Genomic DNA, 14,695 nt, shown 5'->3' with positions numbered 1-14,695 from the left:
GGTGCAATCCCTGCCCAAAAGGAGTTTACAGTCTACAAGGACAGCAGACATTAAAATAAGTTACAGATAGTGGAGAGTATCAATCAATCAGTGGTATTTACTGAGCACTTCTGGCTTACTAAACATTTGGGACCATTCAGTATAATGGAGTTTGTAGACACCCTCCCTGCCCACAAAGAGCTTACAGGCTAGAAGGGGAGACAGACGTTAAAATAAATTACAAATATGGGCATAAGTGCTGTGGGGCTGAGAGTAGGGTGAATAAAGGGTACAAATCCATATGTGAATAGTAGATTACCAGGCTAGGGCCAGCAGTTGCATTGTTTCCTTAGGAGGTCACAGGGCAAGTGGGAGGTTTCTTAGGTCCCAACCTGGGCTGAGGGGAGAACTGTGCCCAGAATCCTTGGAGCAACGAGGCACGGCAGTGGAAGGGTCCGCCAGAGATTGTTCGGCCCAGCCCCGCACCCAAGTCAGGACACAGAAATCGGGTGTGGCGGAGAGCGGGGTCTGGGATCCCCGCGGGCCCAAATCTCAGGAAATGGAGAGGCTTGGCCTCTTTTTTGGGGCCTGGAGAGAGGGACACCTGGGTCCCTGGGTCTTGCTGGGGCCCATCTGGGGAGGAAATCTTTGTGGTTTGTAACGGGAACTCAACCTGGGGGGGGGTGGAGGGGAGGCAAAGAGGGTCCTGATTGGTCCTGGGGGGCCGGGGGGGGTGTGGCCTGGGGTGCTGAGAATCTCAGCCCCAAGGGTGGAACAGACTTCTATGCAGCAGGATCCAAGGTGAGTGTTTGCAGGGCCCGGGGGCTTCTGGAGGTTGGACGACTGGGATGGCAGCATGGGACACGGAGGCCTTGGGGCACGGAAAGAGCTCCCAGGCAGCGGGAGATGATCTGTGGCGGGGAGGGGACCACACGCCCCCAGATCTCAGCACCAGACTCCCACTCCCCTCAGAACACCTAGCCCACATCCCTCCCTCATCTGCCCAAGGCACCCAAACGTTTGGGATGATGAGCCCCCAAGTGCCCGGGTGCCCAGTTTCCCCCAACCCTGACTGTGGCGGGGAGAAGGCCACACGCCCCCAGCTCTTAGCACCAGCCTCCCACTCCCCTCAGAACACCTAGCCCACGTCCATCCCTCATCTGCCCAAGGCACCCAAACGTTTGGGATGATGAGCCCCCAAATGCCCCGGTGCCCAGTTCCCCCAACCCTGCGCCCACGGACCTTTGGGCGCTTCCTCTTTCCCCTCCCCGACCGGTTCCCAGGCTCTCTAATAGTACATACCTTCGGGATACAACCCAACCGCCCCTGGGTTACGAGAGAGTCAGGGGATGGGGGTGCAGGGGAAAGGGACAGGGGCATCCTCCCGCCCCAACCACCCCCAACCCCACCCTTCACAGCCTCCGCCATGCCCCGCTCCTTCTTGGTGAGAAGCAGGAGGCCCCCGGGGAGGCGGGAGCCGAGGGCGCCGGCAGACTCCGGGGGTAAGTGATGCCGAGGATTCTGGTGTTCCCCGGGGAAGACCAGACGGCCCCGTCCCGCGCCCGCCGCCAGCCTCCCGCTGAAGGAGAGGATGGCGTACCGGTTCCCCACCCACCCACCCTGCCCTTGCCCCCAGGACACCACTAGGTCTTCAAAAGGCCCATTCTCGGGCCTTGGCCACAGCCCCTACGCGCTGCCCCTCTGGAGTGGGGCCTCCTAGGATTGAGCTCTCTGGTGCTGAGTTTTCTCCTCAGGGAGTGTCTGCTCTTCCTCTTCAGCATTCCTCCCGGGAGAGATGCCCCGACCCATTCGGCGCCAGACCTGGGATGGGGGAGAGCGATCCCCTTCCCCAGGGCCCTCGGGCCCTTCGGCCCCAGCCTTCCCCACCCCTGCGCCCCCCGATCTCCAGCTGGCCTGGCCCTCACCTGTTCCACGTAAGACCCTCCCTGGATCTTGGAGGGGGCCGGGGCGGGGGGCGGTAAACCGGAGGCCGAGTGGCAGGCGACTGCTTGGGTGGGCCTTGAAGGCCGGGATCATCCCGTCAGGCCCTCTGCCTCCGAACCGAGGCGGAACTCCCCCGGGGGCTGGGCCCCCAGTCGGCCGGGGCCGACTGGGCAGCATCCCCTCCCCTTCTGCCAGCCTGCATCCCCCGGGACACCCCCCGTGGTCTGGAGCCCCCCGCCTGTGCCCGAGGAGGGCCTCCCCCTCCGCCGGAGTTCCCAGAAAGGCCCAACCAGGCTCCCAAGGTAAGGAGGGAGCAGGGAGGGAGGATCCTTCCTCAGTTCTCTCTTCCGGTAGAACTCTCCACGGCTGGGACGGGGGTGGTCTTCGGAGGGGCAAAGGGTCCTGACTCCCACCTCCTGCCCGGCCCCTGCTCTGCCCAGCCGTCGCTCCTCCCCCGCGGCCCCGTCTCCCGTTCCACCCTCTCCCCTAACCCCCTCAGGAGAAGCTGTTCCCGTGCAGGGTCTGCGGGAAGAGTTTCCGCCGTTCCTCCACCCTCGCCACCCACCTGCTCATCCACTCGGGCACCCGCCCCCACCCTTGCCCCTTCTGTGCCAAGCGCTTCCACCAGAAATCTGACATGAAGAAGCACACGTTCATCCACACGGGTAACGGACGGGGTTGGGCTGGGCCACCCAAGGGAGATGGGGACCGGAGTCGGGGGGCCCCGGGTCCGGGGGCGGGGTGGGGCTGGGGGGCCCACGGTGCCTCCCTGCGGCCGCTCTCCCGGCCTGGTCTCTACCCACGTGTTCGCCGCCGCCCTCTGAGTAGGAAGGGCGGGGAGGAGGAGTGGAAAGGCGGGGAGGAAGAGGAGGAAGAAGAAGAAAGGAGAAGCCCCTGAGCTCACCTCCTCTCGCCCCTGCAGGAGAAAAACCTCACCGCTGCGGGGTCTGCGGGAAATCCTTCAGCCAGAGCTCCAATCTGCTCACTCACAGTCGCCAGCATGGGCTGGCCCGACCCCTCCCCCGCCGCCTCCACCAGCCCCGCCCGCCCCCCGCCGCGCCCCTGCCCCCCCACCCTTCCCGCATCTGAGGCCCCTTCGCCCCCGGAATGGAGAGTCTCCCCCGGGTCTGCGCCGGGCCTCCGGGGTGGGCCGGGATTTGAGAGCAGATGTCTCACCCCCGCCAACTACTGGCTTCCCCGCTCGAAAATCGCAGCGCCCCTTCTTCCCGGAGCCCAGGGTGAGGTTTGTGTTGGGGTGGGGGGAGCCAGCGGGTGTTCCCGCCTGGAGCTCCCTCCTCCTGCACATCCAACAGAGCCGCGCCCTCCCCATCTCCAAAGCCCTCCTGAAGTCACACCTCCTCCAGGAAGCCTTCCCTGCCTCACCGCCCTTCTCCCGCCTGCGTCGCCTTCTGCGCTTTGCTATTCACCTAGCCACCCCAGCCCCACGGGACTTAGGGGGCTGCTTCCCTTAGCTGCTGTCTATTTTGCCGTCCCTCTCCCTCACCGCAGCCTAAGTTTCTCGAGGGCAGGGGTCGCGCCTACCAAGTCTCTCGTAACCTCCCGAGCACCCGGTACAGTGCTCTGCGCGCAGTAAGCGCTCAATCGATACCACTGGTGGATCGACCGATCGAATGAACGACTGACCGGAAAGGGAGACGGATGCCCCCTGGCACACCTGTGTTTTTGCAGATGGAGCGGAAGAGAGGACTACCCTTCGCTGTTGGGGTTGACACTTCCCTCCAGGTGACTGCGTTCGGAAGTAGGGGACGGAAAAGACTGATCTCTCCGTGGTAGCTGTTGAGCGCTTACTACGTGCCAGGCACTGGACTAAGCACTAGGGGTAGATGCAAGGTAATGGGGTTGGGCACGGCCCCCGGCCCACACGGGGCTCACAGTCTTAATCCCCATTTTACAGATGGGGTCACTGAGGCACGGAGAAGTGACTTGCCCAAGGTCACGCGGCAGACAAGTGACGGGGCCGGGATTAGAACCCCGGTCCTCTGACTTCCAGGCCCGTGCTCTCTCCGCTAGGTCACGCTGCTTCCCGTTTTGCTGAGTTTGTCCTTTGCAGCGCCTGTTGCTCTTCTCCAAACCGCCTTTTGGTCTCCAGCTCTCCCTGAAGCCACGACTGAGGGAGAGCTAGCCCTCTCCTCCTCTCCTGCCCCTGACTGCCACAGACGGGCCAACCGGCTGTGCAGGATTCTCCCAGAAGTCTGCTGGACACTGGGCTCGTCCGTGACTTTAACACGCCTGTTGAGCCCTCGCTCTTGCTTGCGCCTCTTCTCAGCTCACCGCACAGCGGCTGCTTGGTCCTCATCGATCAATCAGTAGTATTCACTGAGCGTTTACCCTGTGCAGAGTACGGTATAGCAGACCCGATCTCTGCCCTCAAGCAGCTTCCCAAAAGAGGCAGAGGAGACAGAGAGAAAGAAACTAGAGGGAGGAGGGAGCAAAGAGGGCAGGTGGGGGTTGGGGGGGAAAGAGCGTGAGTCCCCAGATGCTTAGGTGAGGACGCTGCGCTAAAACTGGATGGGGGAAAATAAGGTGGGGAGATGAGAGGTTACTCAGGGAAGGCCTCCTGGAAGAATTGTGATTTCAGAAGGACTTTGAAGGTGGGGAGAGCAGTGGTCTGCTGGCCGTGAAGAGAGAGGGAGTTCCAGGAATGACGATAGCGGTGCTTGTTAAGTGCTTACTATGCGTCACGCGCTGTACTGAGCACTGGTAGATACGAGATCGTCAGGTTGAACACCGTCCCCGTCCCCCATGGGGTTCACAGTCAGAGTAGGAAGGAGGGAGGGCGTGAGCAAGGGGATGGCAGCAAGAGAGACGAGGTCGAAGTACAGTTAGCAGGTTGGCATTAGAGGAGCCGAGTGCGCGGGCTGGGTTGGAGTAGGAGAGCGGCGAGGCGGGGTAGGAGGGGGCGAGGGGATTGAATGCTTTAAAGCTCAAGGTGAGGAGTTTCTCTCTGATACGGAGGTGGATGGGCGACCACTGGAGGTTCTTGAGGAGCGGTGAAACACGGACCGAACGGTTCTGTAGATGAACGCCCTGCATCAGAGTGAAGTAGAGACCGGAGAGGGGAGAGACGGGAGGCGGGGAGGTCAGCGAGGAGGCTTACGCCGCAGTCGAATCAGGATGTGACAAGAGCTCGGGCCAGCGTGGTGGCCGTTTGTGTGAAGAGGAAGGACCATTCTCCTCATCTGTCCTACCCAGTGAATCAAAAGAGCGATGAACCTCGCCTCCTTGCTGGTGTCCTGACTGCCACCTTATGGGACTCAGAGGTGATGCCGATGGCACGGCTGGCTTCTCGACCGGTTTCCTCCACGTTTGGACCAGTGTCCCAGCGATAAAGGAGGTTGGGGGACTTTCCACTTCATAGATGAAACCCGTTGCCTTATTGTCACTAAACGGTCAGTCTTCCGAAGGTCACGCTGGCCTCCTTGATGCGTTGTGTCTCGGCGACCAGACCCGCCAACACTTACCCAGACAGATATGCTCGATCCTGCTGCCGTCATCTGCCCCAGAATCCCCGGCCCAGAGCCCACAGGCAGGAACAAACTCTGGGACTGCCGCCTTCTGCTGCCGCTGCCTCCCCACCAGCTAAATCGAAAGTCTTTTGGTGGTCTTCCTAGTGACAGGACTGGGGGACCAACATTTTAGATGGTGCTCCTCCCCGCCGAGGGGTCCACACCAGGGAGCGGGGCCTGGCCGGGGCCAACGTGAGTCTAGTGTTTTCCTTTGGTCTGCGTCTCTGGACCAGGACCCCCTCTCCCCCGGGCCTGGGGCTGCAGGGGCCCAGTTTGGCTCTCTCCAGCCTCAGCCTCAATTTTAGAACTCCAGAGATCACCTTTCCAGCCTCCCTCTGCCATCCATCCACTCACCCGCCTGCCTCCATCCCACCTCACCTCTTCCCCTTGTCCTCTTCCCTCCTCCCCGACTCCATTTGCTTTTCTCTTTTGGGTAGGCCAGCACTGGGCCGTACTGATGGCTTTGGGGCAGAGACGCCGTGGCCCCCACAACCTCCACCCTCACCCAGCCCCCCAGCCTTCCCCTTCCCTTACAACCCTGCCTGGTGACTGGGTCTGGGGCAGCTGAAGAAGTGGCAACTCCTTGAGTCCCCCAAAATGGGAAATTGTCATGTCCCCCAAACAACGGGCGTCTCCTGAAAGCAGGTGTTGTGGTCCCTCTAACCTTGGGTTCCCTCTCCTCAAGCTGCCTCCTCCCCTGTAAAAGGTTGGCCTCCTCTTCCTCCTGCCTGCCCCCACCCTTCCCTACCCCCAAGAGTCCCCCCACCGCCGACTCTCCTCCATTCCTCTGGCCCCCACACGCAGCAGTTCCGGGTCCACGTTTCCATCTTTATTACAAACTAAAGGGTTTTTCTCTTTTTTTTCTTTTTTTTCTAGAAAACTTACACATGGGTGTTAGCCCAGCATAGCCACAGGCAACAGCTTCTCCTCCAAGGGCCTTCTGGGTTTGGAGGAAGGGAGGGGGTAAGGTTTTCCTTCTGGTGGAAGGAAGCAGGGCTGGGAGGTGCCTGAGAGGATGGGGTGGGGAGGGGGCACAGACCCTGGAGAGAAGCAGAGAGCAGCAGCTCCGGGAGCCCCGATGACCTCCCTCAGCCCCCTGGCTCAATGCAGCAGGAGGGAAAGAGAGTAGACAGGAGTCAGGGGCTGGGGACTCAGAGGGTGAAAGCAAGGGACCACCTGGTGCCGGGGGGGGGGGGGGGGGTCCCCCAAGAGGGGCAGGGGTTGTGGTGGGGGAGGGATCAGTGGAATGTCTCCACCTCCACCACAGTCCAGTCACCCTGTGGGGAGGAGACATCGTCGGGGGAGAAGCTGGTGACGGAGGTGATGCTGGCGCGGGACTCGTCCAGGGGCGAGAGCAGCTCGGCCCAGCGGCCCAGGTCCACGTCACTGAGGGTGGGGCGGGCCCCCGGGCTCTCGGCCGCCAGCAGCAGCGTCCGGCTCAGCAGCTGCTGGACCACGCTGGCCTGCAGGGCTCCCAGCTGCAGCTCCCCGGCCCGAGTCGGCTTAGGGGGCTGTGGAGCCGGGGGGGAATTCTGTGCTCCCTCTTGGTCCTCCGTCTTCTTCTCCTCCTCCTCCTCCTCCTCTTCCTCCTCCTCCCCAGAGGGCTCGGTTGGTGGCTCGTAGATGGTCGACAGGACGTCAGGGGGCCCGGGCCCGGGGGCCCAGGCCAGAGATGGGCCCAGTGGCTCCCCTGAGAGAAAGGAGAGGGATCGGGGCCTGAGGCTCCGAAAATGCCCCAAGCATCCTGCCCCTTAGTCTCCGTTCCCTTCGCGGAAGGGGCAATCCCCTGCTTGCCCCCCACACTGCTGCCAGAACCCCTGCTCCCGCCCCTCTTCCCCTGCCGGACCAGGCCTTCCCACCCCTAGCCCTCAGCCCTTCACCCCTCTCAGAGGTCTCTTACTGCAGCCCTCAACTGGCCACAAGCCATCCAACCCCCAACGGGCCCTGGGGCACTGGGCCACACCCCCCACCCCACGCCCCCGGCTCCCTCGACGACGCTCCTCTTCCCCGGTACCTGGGATTCCACGCTGAGCTCGGGGAGAAGCCAGACTGCCCGGATCGCAGCCCCCGCTGCCAGCGCTGCCCAGCCAGCTCCACCCGGCCGGGTGGCAGGCAGCAAGTTCAGGGTCAGGGAGGGGGGAGGGGAGACTGGGCGGCTTGGGGTCGGCCCCAGAGCCTCCCTCCCTCGCCTCCCCCTCCCCAGGATCCAAGTCGCTGTCGTAGGCACGGAGCTCCTCGGGGGTGCTGGTGGCACTGCTGCTCTGGCCAGCCAGCTCGGGGCCGCTCAGCGTGCTGGACAGGCTTCGGGATGGGCTTCGGGACGGGCCTGGCCCTGGAGAGGGGGCTAGTGCCAGAGACTGCGGGGTCTTGGGGAGGGGTGTGAGAGCCTGGGCCTCGCAGGGAGCGGGGCCAGGCAGGGCCTGGGGAGCCAGGGGGGCCCGCAGCCTGGCCGCGGGCAGAGCGGAGGGCAAGGTCTGCGGAGAGGGGAGGACCAGAGCTGGGGGTGGGGTCTGCCCAGAAGATGGGGTGGCAGCAGGGGCTGGGCTCAGAATTGAGGGAGAGGCCCGTGGAGAGGCCGAGACCCAAAGAGGGGGTGGGACCTGAAGAGAGGGTGAGGCCAGTGTCAAGGGTGGGGCCGGGGTGGAGGGCAGAGGCTGAGGAGAGGGCAGAGGCTGAGGAGAGGGCGGAGCTCGCAGAGAAGGGGAACTTTGTGGAGAGGGTAGAGCGGGACCTGAGAAGGACGCTAGAACAGATGGAGAGGACAACAGAGAGGGTGAGGCAGGGGCAGAGGCTAAGGCCCCGTAAAGAGAGGGTGCTGCCAGTGGAGAGGGTGGGGCTTGCAGAGAGGGGAGGCCCGAAGATGGAGTCGGAGCAGAGGATGGGGGCTGTGGCGCGTGCAAGACCCAGGGGAAAGCTTCAGGGGTAGCATGTGGCAGGGGAAGGGCCTGAGACTTCAGGGGTGTGTTAGGAAGAGGGGCTGGCATCACAGGAGTATCTGGGGATGGAGGCTGTGGAGAGAGTAGAGGTGGGTCCCGAAATGGAGGGAGATTTGCAGGCGAGACAAGAGGAGGGGCCTGATCTGGGACTGAAACAGGGTGGGAGACTGCGGTGAGTGTTGGTAGAAGGGATGGAGTCTTCAGAGAGGGCAGGGCCAGAGGAGAGGGAGGATGAGAAGGTGAAGCCTTGACAGGTGAGACTGTAGGGGAGGAGGAGGATGGGGACTGGAAAAGGGGTGGAGCAGGAGAGGTCTGGTCCTGGAGCAGGGGTGGGGTCGGAGGGAAAGAAGTAGGGGGAGCCTGAAGAGTGGGAGAAGTAGGAGGGGTCTGGGTTTGTGGAGGGGCTGAGCCTGTAGGGCATGGGGAGGGTAAATCATGAAGAGAGGATTGGGCAGAGGTCTGGTCCTCTAGAGGGGATGGAGACAGAGGGAAAGAGGTGGGTGGAGCCTGAAGGGTGAGGGAGGCAGAAGAGGTGTGAGCTTGTAGAAGGGGTGAGGCAGGAGGGGTCTGGTCCTTTGGAGGGGGCGAGGCCAGAGGGGAGGGAGTACGGGGAGCCTGCAGAGTGGAAGAGATAGGAGGAGTCTGGTCTTCTGGAGAGGGTGGGGCCAGAGGGAAGGAAGTGGGCAAAGGCTGAAGAAGGGGAGAGGCAGGAGGAGTCTGGTCCTGTGGAGGGGGCAAGGCCAGGGGGGAGGAAGTGGAGTGAACCTGAAGAGGGGGAGAGGCAGGAGGGGTCAGGTCCTGTGCAAGGGGCGGGGCCAGAGAGAAGGAACTTGGGGGAGCCTGCATAAGGGGAGAGGCAGGAGGAGGTTGGTCCCGTAGAGAGGGTGGAGCCGGAGGAGAGGAAGTGGGTGGAGTCCTCAGTGTGGGAGAGGCAGAAAGAGTCTGATCCTGTGCTGGGGGCGGGGCCAGAGGGGAGGAAATAAGGGGAGTACGCAAAGGCGGGGAGGCAGGAGGGGTCTGATCCTGAGGGAGGGGTGGGGCCACAGGTGAGGAAATGGGTGGAGCCTGAAGAAGGGAAGAGGCCGGTGGAGTCCGGTGCTGAGGAAGGGGCGGGACCAGAGGGGAGGAAGTGGGGGGAGTCTGAAGATGGGGAGAGGCAGGAGGAGTCTGGTCCTGAGGAAGGGATGTGGCCAGAGGGGAGGAAGTGGGGGGAGCCTGAAGAAGGGGAGAGGCAGGAGGAGTCCGGTCCTGAGGAAGGGGCGGGGTCAGAGGGGAGGAAGTGGGGGGAGCCTGAAGAAGGGGAGAGGCAGGAGGAGTCCCGTCCTGAGGAAGGGGCGGGGTCAGAGGGGAGGAAGTGGGGGGAACCTGAAGAAGGGGAGAGGCAGGAGGAGTCCCGTCCTGAGGAAGGGGTGGGACCAGAGGGGAGGAAGTGGGGGGAGTCTGAAGAAGGGGAGAGGCAGGAGGAGTCCGGTCCTGAGGAAGGGGTGAGGCAGGAGGGGTCTGGTCCTGAAGAAAGGGTGGGACTAGAGGGGAGGAAGTGCGGGGAGCCTGAAGAAGGGGAGAGGCAGGAGGAGTCTGGTCCTGAAGAAGGGGCGAGGCAGGAGGAGTCTGGTCCTGAGGAAGGGGCGAGGCAGGAGGAGTCTGGTCCTGAGGAAGGGGCGGGACCAGAGGGGAGGAAGTGCGGGGAGCCTGAAGATAGGGAGAGGCGGGAGGAGTCTGGTCCCGAGGAAGGGGCGAGGCAGGAGGAGTCTGGTCCTGAGGAAGAGGCGGGACCAGAGGTGAGGAAGTGGGAGGAGCCTGAAGAGTGGGGGAGGTAGGAGGGGTCTCGTCCCGTGGAGGGGGCGGGGCCAGTGGGAAGGAAGTGGCTGAAGGCTGAAAAAGCGGAGAGGCAGGAGGAGTCTGGTCCTGTAGAGCAGGCGGGATCAGGGGCAAAGAATAGGGGGATGCCTGAAGAGTGGGAGAGACCGGAAGGGTCTGATCCTGTAGAGGGGGTGGGACTAAAGGGGAAGAAAAGGGTGGAGCCTGAAGAGTAGGGGAGGCAGGAGGAGTCTCGTCTTGTAGAGGGGGTGGGGCCAAAGGGGAGGAAGTGGGTGGAGTCTGAAGAAGAGGAGAGGCAGGAGGAGTCTGGTCCTGTAGAGGGGACAGGGCCAGAAGGGAGGAAGTGGGTGGAGCTTGAAGAAGAGAGTCAGGAGGAGTCTGGTCCTGTGGAGGGGGAGGGGATGGGGCCAGAGGGGAGGCAGTGGGTGGAACCTGAAGAAGAGGAGAGCCAGGAGGAGTCAGGGATTGTGGAGGGGATGAGGCAGAAAGAGTCTGGTCCCGTAGAGGGGGTGGGACCGGAGGGAAGGAAGCGGCTGGAGTCTGAAGGGTGGAGGAGGCAGCAGGGGTCTGGGCCTGTAAATGGGATGCGGCTGGAGGAGTCTGGCCCTTTAGAGAGAGTGGGGCTGGAAGGGAGGGGAAAGATGGATTCCCTAGAGGGGCTGCAGCAGGAGGAGTCTGAGCTGGAAGAGAGGGCATGGCTGAAGGGGAGGGGGTGAGCGGGGCCTGTAGGGGAAGTACTGTCAGGGGAGCTGGAGGGGCCGGAGACTGTAGAAGGGGTGTGGCAGGAGGAGTGAGGGCCAGAGAAGTGGTAGCAGGAACGGCTGGAGGCCCAGCCAGTCGTGAAGCAGGAGAAGCGCCTCGCCGTGGGGCTGGAGCCGAGGGGCGGGAGCAAATGCCGGAAGGCCCTCCTCTTCCCAAGGTGCCTCCGCTTAATTTCTTCCTGGCCGGAGGGGTGGGATCTCCAAGGGCTTGGACCACTCTCCTCGCAGGCACTGCCTTGGGAGGTGGCCGGGCAGGCTGCTGGGGTGTGGCAGTGGGGAGAGTGGGCCGGGCCCTGGTGGCTAGTGGCAGGCGGGGGACCCTGGGTTCAGGGGCTGAGGTTCGGGCCAGCTGGGGGCTGGGGACCACACGGGTGCCAGGGGTAGCCTGGGCCCGAGAGGCCTGTCGGGCGGGATCTGGAACAGAGACAAGAGACCGATACTGTGGAGGTTCAGTAGGACCTAGCCCGAGCCCGACCCCTTTCCCTTGGCCCTGAATTACCCCTCCGCCTCGCTGGCTTCCATTTTGGAAGGGCCCACCCAAACCCCAAAACTAATCTGAGCCCAAGACTCAACCCACCCCTCCCCTCTCTGGCCCCGTACCTTTACGGCCCAGGACCGGGGCAGTTCTTCCCTGGGCAGCTGCGGCTGCTCCTGATGCCCCCCCAGGGTGGGTGGGAGTCTTGGTCTTGGTAGCGGGCTCCACGATGGGGGATCGGGTTTGCGGGAAGGCTTTGGGAGCTGGAGCCCCCGGTCTGGGTTGTAAAAAGAAAGGCCGGTTTTAAGACCCCCCCACACACACACACCCCTTCCTCCTCGGGGGCCAGGTCCCCCAGCACACCCTCCCAGAGAGGCCCTGAGAAGGCTGAAAGGGAAATCTCAGCTCCCCGGGTAGGGTTCCAGCAATTCCCTGAGTCCTCTGGGGAATGGTGTTTACAGAGACTTGTAGCTTTTGCATACGGATTTCTTGGTTGGAGTCGAAGAGACCTAACTCGAAGGAAATGAAGGGAAATGAATTTATTCTTGCCCCTCCCTCCCATCCATAATTTAAGGCCCTACAGAAGGGGGCCAGCGGGACCAGACCCCACCCAAAGGGCTCCTCTGGGGATGGAGAGCCCTCCCCTCTCCCCCGCAGGGTGGGAGCTCGGGGAAATCGGAGCCACAGATGACCAGGAGTTGGGGTCCCAGCTGAGGGGCAGGAGAGGGTGGGTGGGGGAGGGGACGACACCGTACCTGGTAGCCCGGGGAGCTGCGGCTCGCTCTGTCTTCCCCACCACAGGCTTGGAGGCTAAAGGGAGAAGACAGACGGCTCGCGTCCCATCCCACCCTCAGAATCCACCGCGGGTCCCAGGTACCACTCGTTGCAGAGGGAGAAGCTGGGGGGCGGGGAGGGGAGGGGGAGGAGAAGAACGAAGGGCAGAGCTAGCCAGGGGAGCACCGGGGTTGATACCTGGAGCATCGCTTCCTGTCACCGGCCGCTTTGCCTGGCCCATCCCACCCTGGTTCCCAGGTTCCAGGCTCTGAACCGTGGCTCCCACTCGCTCTCCAGGGGGTCTCTTCACCCCAACCCGGGGCTGACCGGCTCCGGGAGTTCGAGGGGGACCCGTTCCCATTTTCTTGGGGCCCCCAGGGGGCTTGGGGGCCGAGGGGCCGAGGGGGCGAGTGGCCAGAGGCCGAGGCCCCCCTGCCTTGGGCTTAGCTCCATTCTCCATCCTGGAAAAGGAAACAGAGACAGTGAGTCCGGACGGCCGGGTTCAGGGGAGGGGAGAGCCTGAGAGCCAAGCCCAGGAAGAAAGGGCATCTCGGTCCTCGGGAGCCACTGCCCCACCCCCTGCTCCCCTCGGAGAACCCAGGCTTCCTATCCCCTAACTTTGCCCCCCCCCCCCACCTCTACCCCCGCCCCAGCTTCGGCCCCCCGCCCGACTCTCTTCTCATCTCGGGGAGCCAGGTATCCAGCCGTTCCCCAGGCTGGTCCCCTTTCTTCCACATGCCAGCCATCCTCCGTTGCCCTGGGCCCTGAGGCCTGAGGCGGCAGCTGGCCGAGGAGAGGAAACCAGCAGCTGAGAAAGCGGGCAGCTCCCCAAAACTGCCCCGCCCCCACCACCACCCCCTGACAGCTGCTCCTTCCCCGTTCTGGCCTCCAGCGCCGGCTCTGTCCTCAGCTCCCTGGATATCTCACCCTTCCAGACCGGCTTCCCGGGACCGAGGACAGATCCTCAGCGTCCAGCTGCCGGAGGAGACGGGGAGCGGGAAACGGAGGGAGCCGCGGGGCGGGGGGAGGGGGAGGGGGCGCACAATCGGCCTCCTCTCCCGCCCCGGGGACTCAAGACGGAGAGAAGCTGGATCTGTGGGCGACTGGGTTCCCACTTCGGAGAGCGGGATAGAAAGGAGGTCCCGTGCCCAGCACCGGCAGGTGGAGAGCGACGGGCGGGGCGCCGGACTCTTAAATCCCATCCCTAGCCCCCACCCCCATTTTGGAGCCGATTCAGAGGAGGGGACGGACGAGCCGCCTCCAGGATGGGGGGCGCTCCCCAGACACCCCTCCCCCGCAGCGGCAGACACCTGCCGGGCCGGGGGGGAAAAAAGCGGGCCAATGGAGAAGGAGTTAATGAAGACAAAGAGACGCGCCGCGCCCCCCCTTCCACACACACACACACACACACACACACACCCCTTCCCCTCCGCCGCCTCCTCTCCCGGGTCCCCGCCCCCTTCCCCGGCTCCTCCACCTGTCTGCTCCCTCCACCCCCGCCCTCCTCCTCCGCTCCCTGTTCCCCGCTACCTGGAGCCTCCGGGCCGCTCGGACACCTGGGTTCCTCCGGGGCGGGGCCGCGGGGCCCGGGCGCGCTGCGGCGGCGAGGAGGGGGAGGGGAAAGGAGAGGCCGAGAGGAGGGGGCCGGGGGCAGAGGAGGCCAAGGAGAGTCCCGCCCACCGCCCCGCCCCCTTGCCCTGGCCCCCCGGCTGGGGAAAAAGAGGAGGGGGGCGGAGGGGGGGAGAAGAGAAAGGACCGGAGGTTGGGCGGGGTGGAGGGGGGCTGCAGCTGGGTGGCTGAAAGGCTAAGGGGGACGAGAGGGGAAAGGAGAGGTGGAGGGAAAGAGGTGACCGAGGAAAAGAGAGGGGTGATGGAAGGAGGGAGACGCTAAGGTCGAAAGAAGAGAAGGACCGAAAGGACGAGGGAAGAGGAGAAAGGGAGGGAGGCTGCAAAGAGAGATGGAGACGGCCAGAGAGGAGGAGGCGAGAGAAAGAGAGAGGCGAGCGAGAGAATGGAGGAGAGGAGGGGCGGGGAGAAAGGGAAGGAGAGGGTATGGGAGAGAAGAGTAGGAGAAAGAGGCAGGGGTGATGGGGAAAGAGAGAGGAGGAGTTGAGGGGGACCCCTCGGGAGACACTGGGTTAGGGGAGGAAGGAGGGGAGAGGGCTTTTAAAGGCTAAACTGTTTCCATAGCAACTGCCCGGGAGGGAAATGCAGGAGGAGGGGCTTAGTGGGGCAGGACCTGGAGACACGGAAGGGGAGGGGGAGAAACGAGGAGAGGGGATCTGACCGAAGGGCGAACATGGAGCGGTTTTCCCAGGACCCAGAGCGTCCCCATCAGATTCCCCCATCTAATTCCACTTGTCGCCCCTCCCTCCCTCCCATTTTGCCGAGGATCCATCTGGCCTTCCCCATCCCTCTCCCACCTCCTCCAGGATGCTGATAGGCTGGACCCTGGGAAAGATGGGAGTGGGACAGCCCTCC

The 14,695-nt window shown here is 63.7% G+C and overlaps 3 protein-coding genes across 3 annotated transcripts; 1 reads left to right on the top strand and 2 right to left on the bottom strand.

Moving 5' to 3' along the window:
• The first annotated feature begins 1,689 nt into the window (after window positions 1–1,689).
• LOC100084866 (zinc finger protein Gfi-1b-like) lies at window positions 1,690–6,358 on the top strand. The gene is made up of 5 exons (XM_029051132.2): window positions 1,690–1,913; window positions 2,119–2,225; window positions 2,423–2,588; window positions 2,846–2,947; window positions 6,327–6,358. The coding sequence occupies exons 1-5, from the start codon at window positions 1,775–1,777 to the stop codon at window positions 6,356–6,358; spliced, it is 546 nt and encodes a 181-aa protein (XP_028906965.2). The 5' UTR covers window positions 1,690–1,774.
• On the bottom strand, window positions 6,258–10,612 carry PRR36 (proline rich 36; the record flags this gene model as incomplete). The annotated part of the gene is made up of 3 exons (XM_039910138.1): window positions 6,258–7,140; window positions 7,465–9,602; window positions 10,602–10,612. Coding segments are annotated over 3 exons (2,601 nt in total), but the record flags the coding sequence as incomplete, so codon positions are not given.
• LOC103166610 (proline-rich protein HaeIII subfamily 1) lies at window positions 9,813–13,820 on the bottom strand. The gene is made up of 5 exons (XM_029049859.2): window positions 13,745–13,820; window positions 12,413–12,675; window positions 12,196–12,250; window positions 11,566–11,717; window positions 9,813–11,379 (listed from the first exon to the last, which is right to left on the bottom strand). Exons 2-5 carry the CDS (start codon window positions 12,419–12,421, stop codon window positions 11,266–11,268), a joined length of 330 nt encoding a protein of 109 aa, XP_028905692.2. The 5' UTR covers window positions 12,422–12,675; window positions 13,745–13,820; the 3' UTR covers window positions 9,813–11,265.
• Window positions 13,821–14,695: the final 875 nt, after the last annotated feature.

Source organism: Ornithorhynchus anatinus, chromosome X1 (genome assembly GCF_004115215.2).
Source record: "Ornithorhynchus anatinus isolate Pmale09 chromosome X1, mOrnAna1.pri.v4, whole genome shotgun sequence".
Lineage (NCBI taxonomy): Eukaryota > Metazoa > Chordata > Mammalia > Monotremata > Ornithorhynchidae > Ornithorhynchus > Ornithorhynchus anatinus.
The sequence above is the reverse complement of the archived record's forward strand: the minus strand, read 5'-3'. Positions and strand labels throughout refer to the sequence as shown.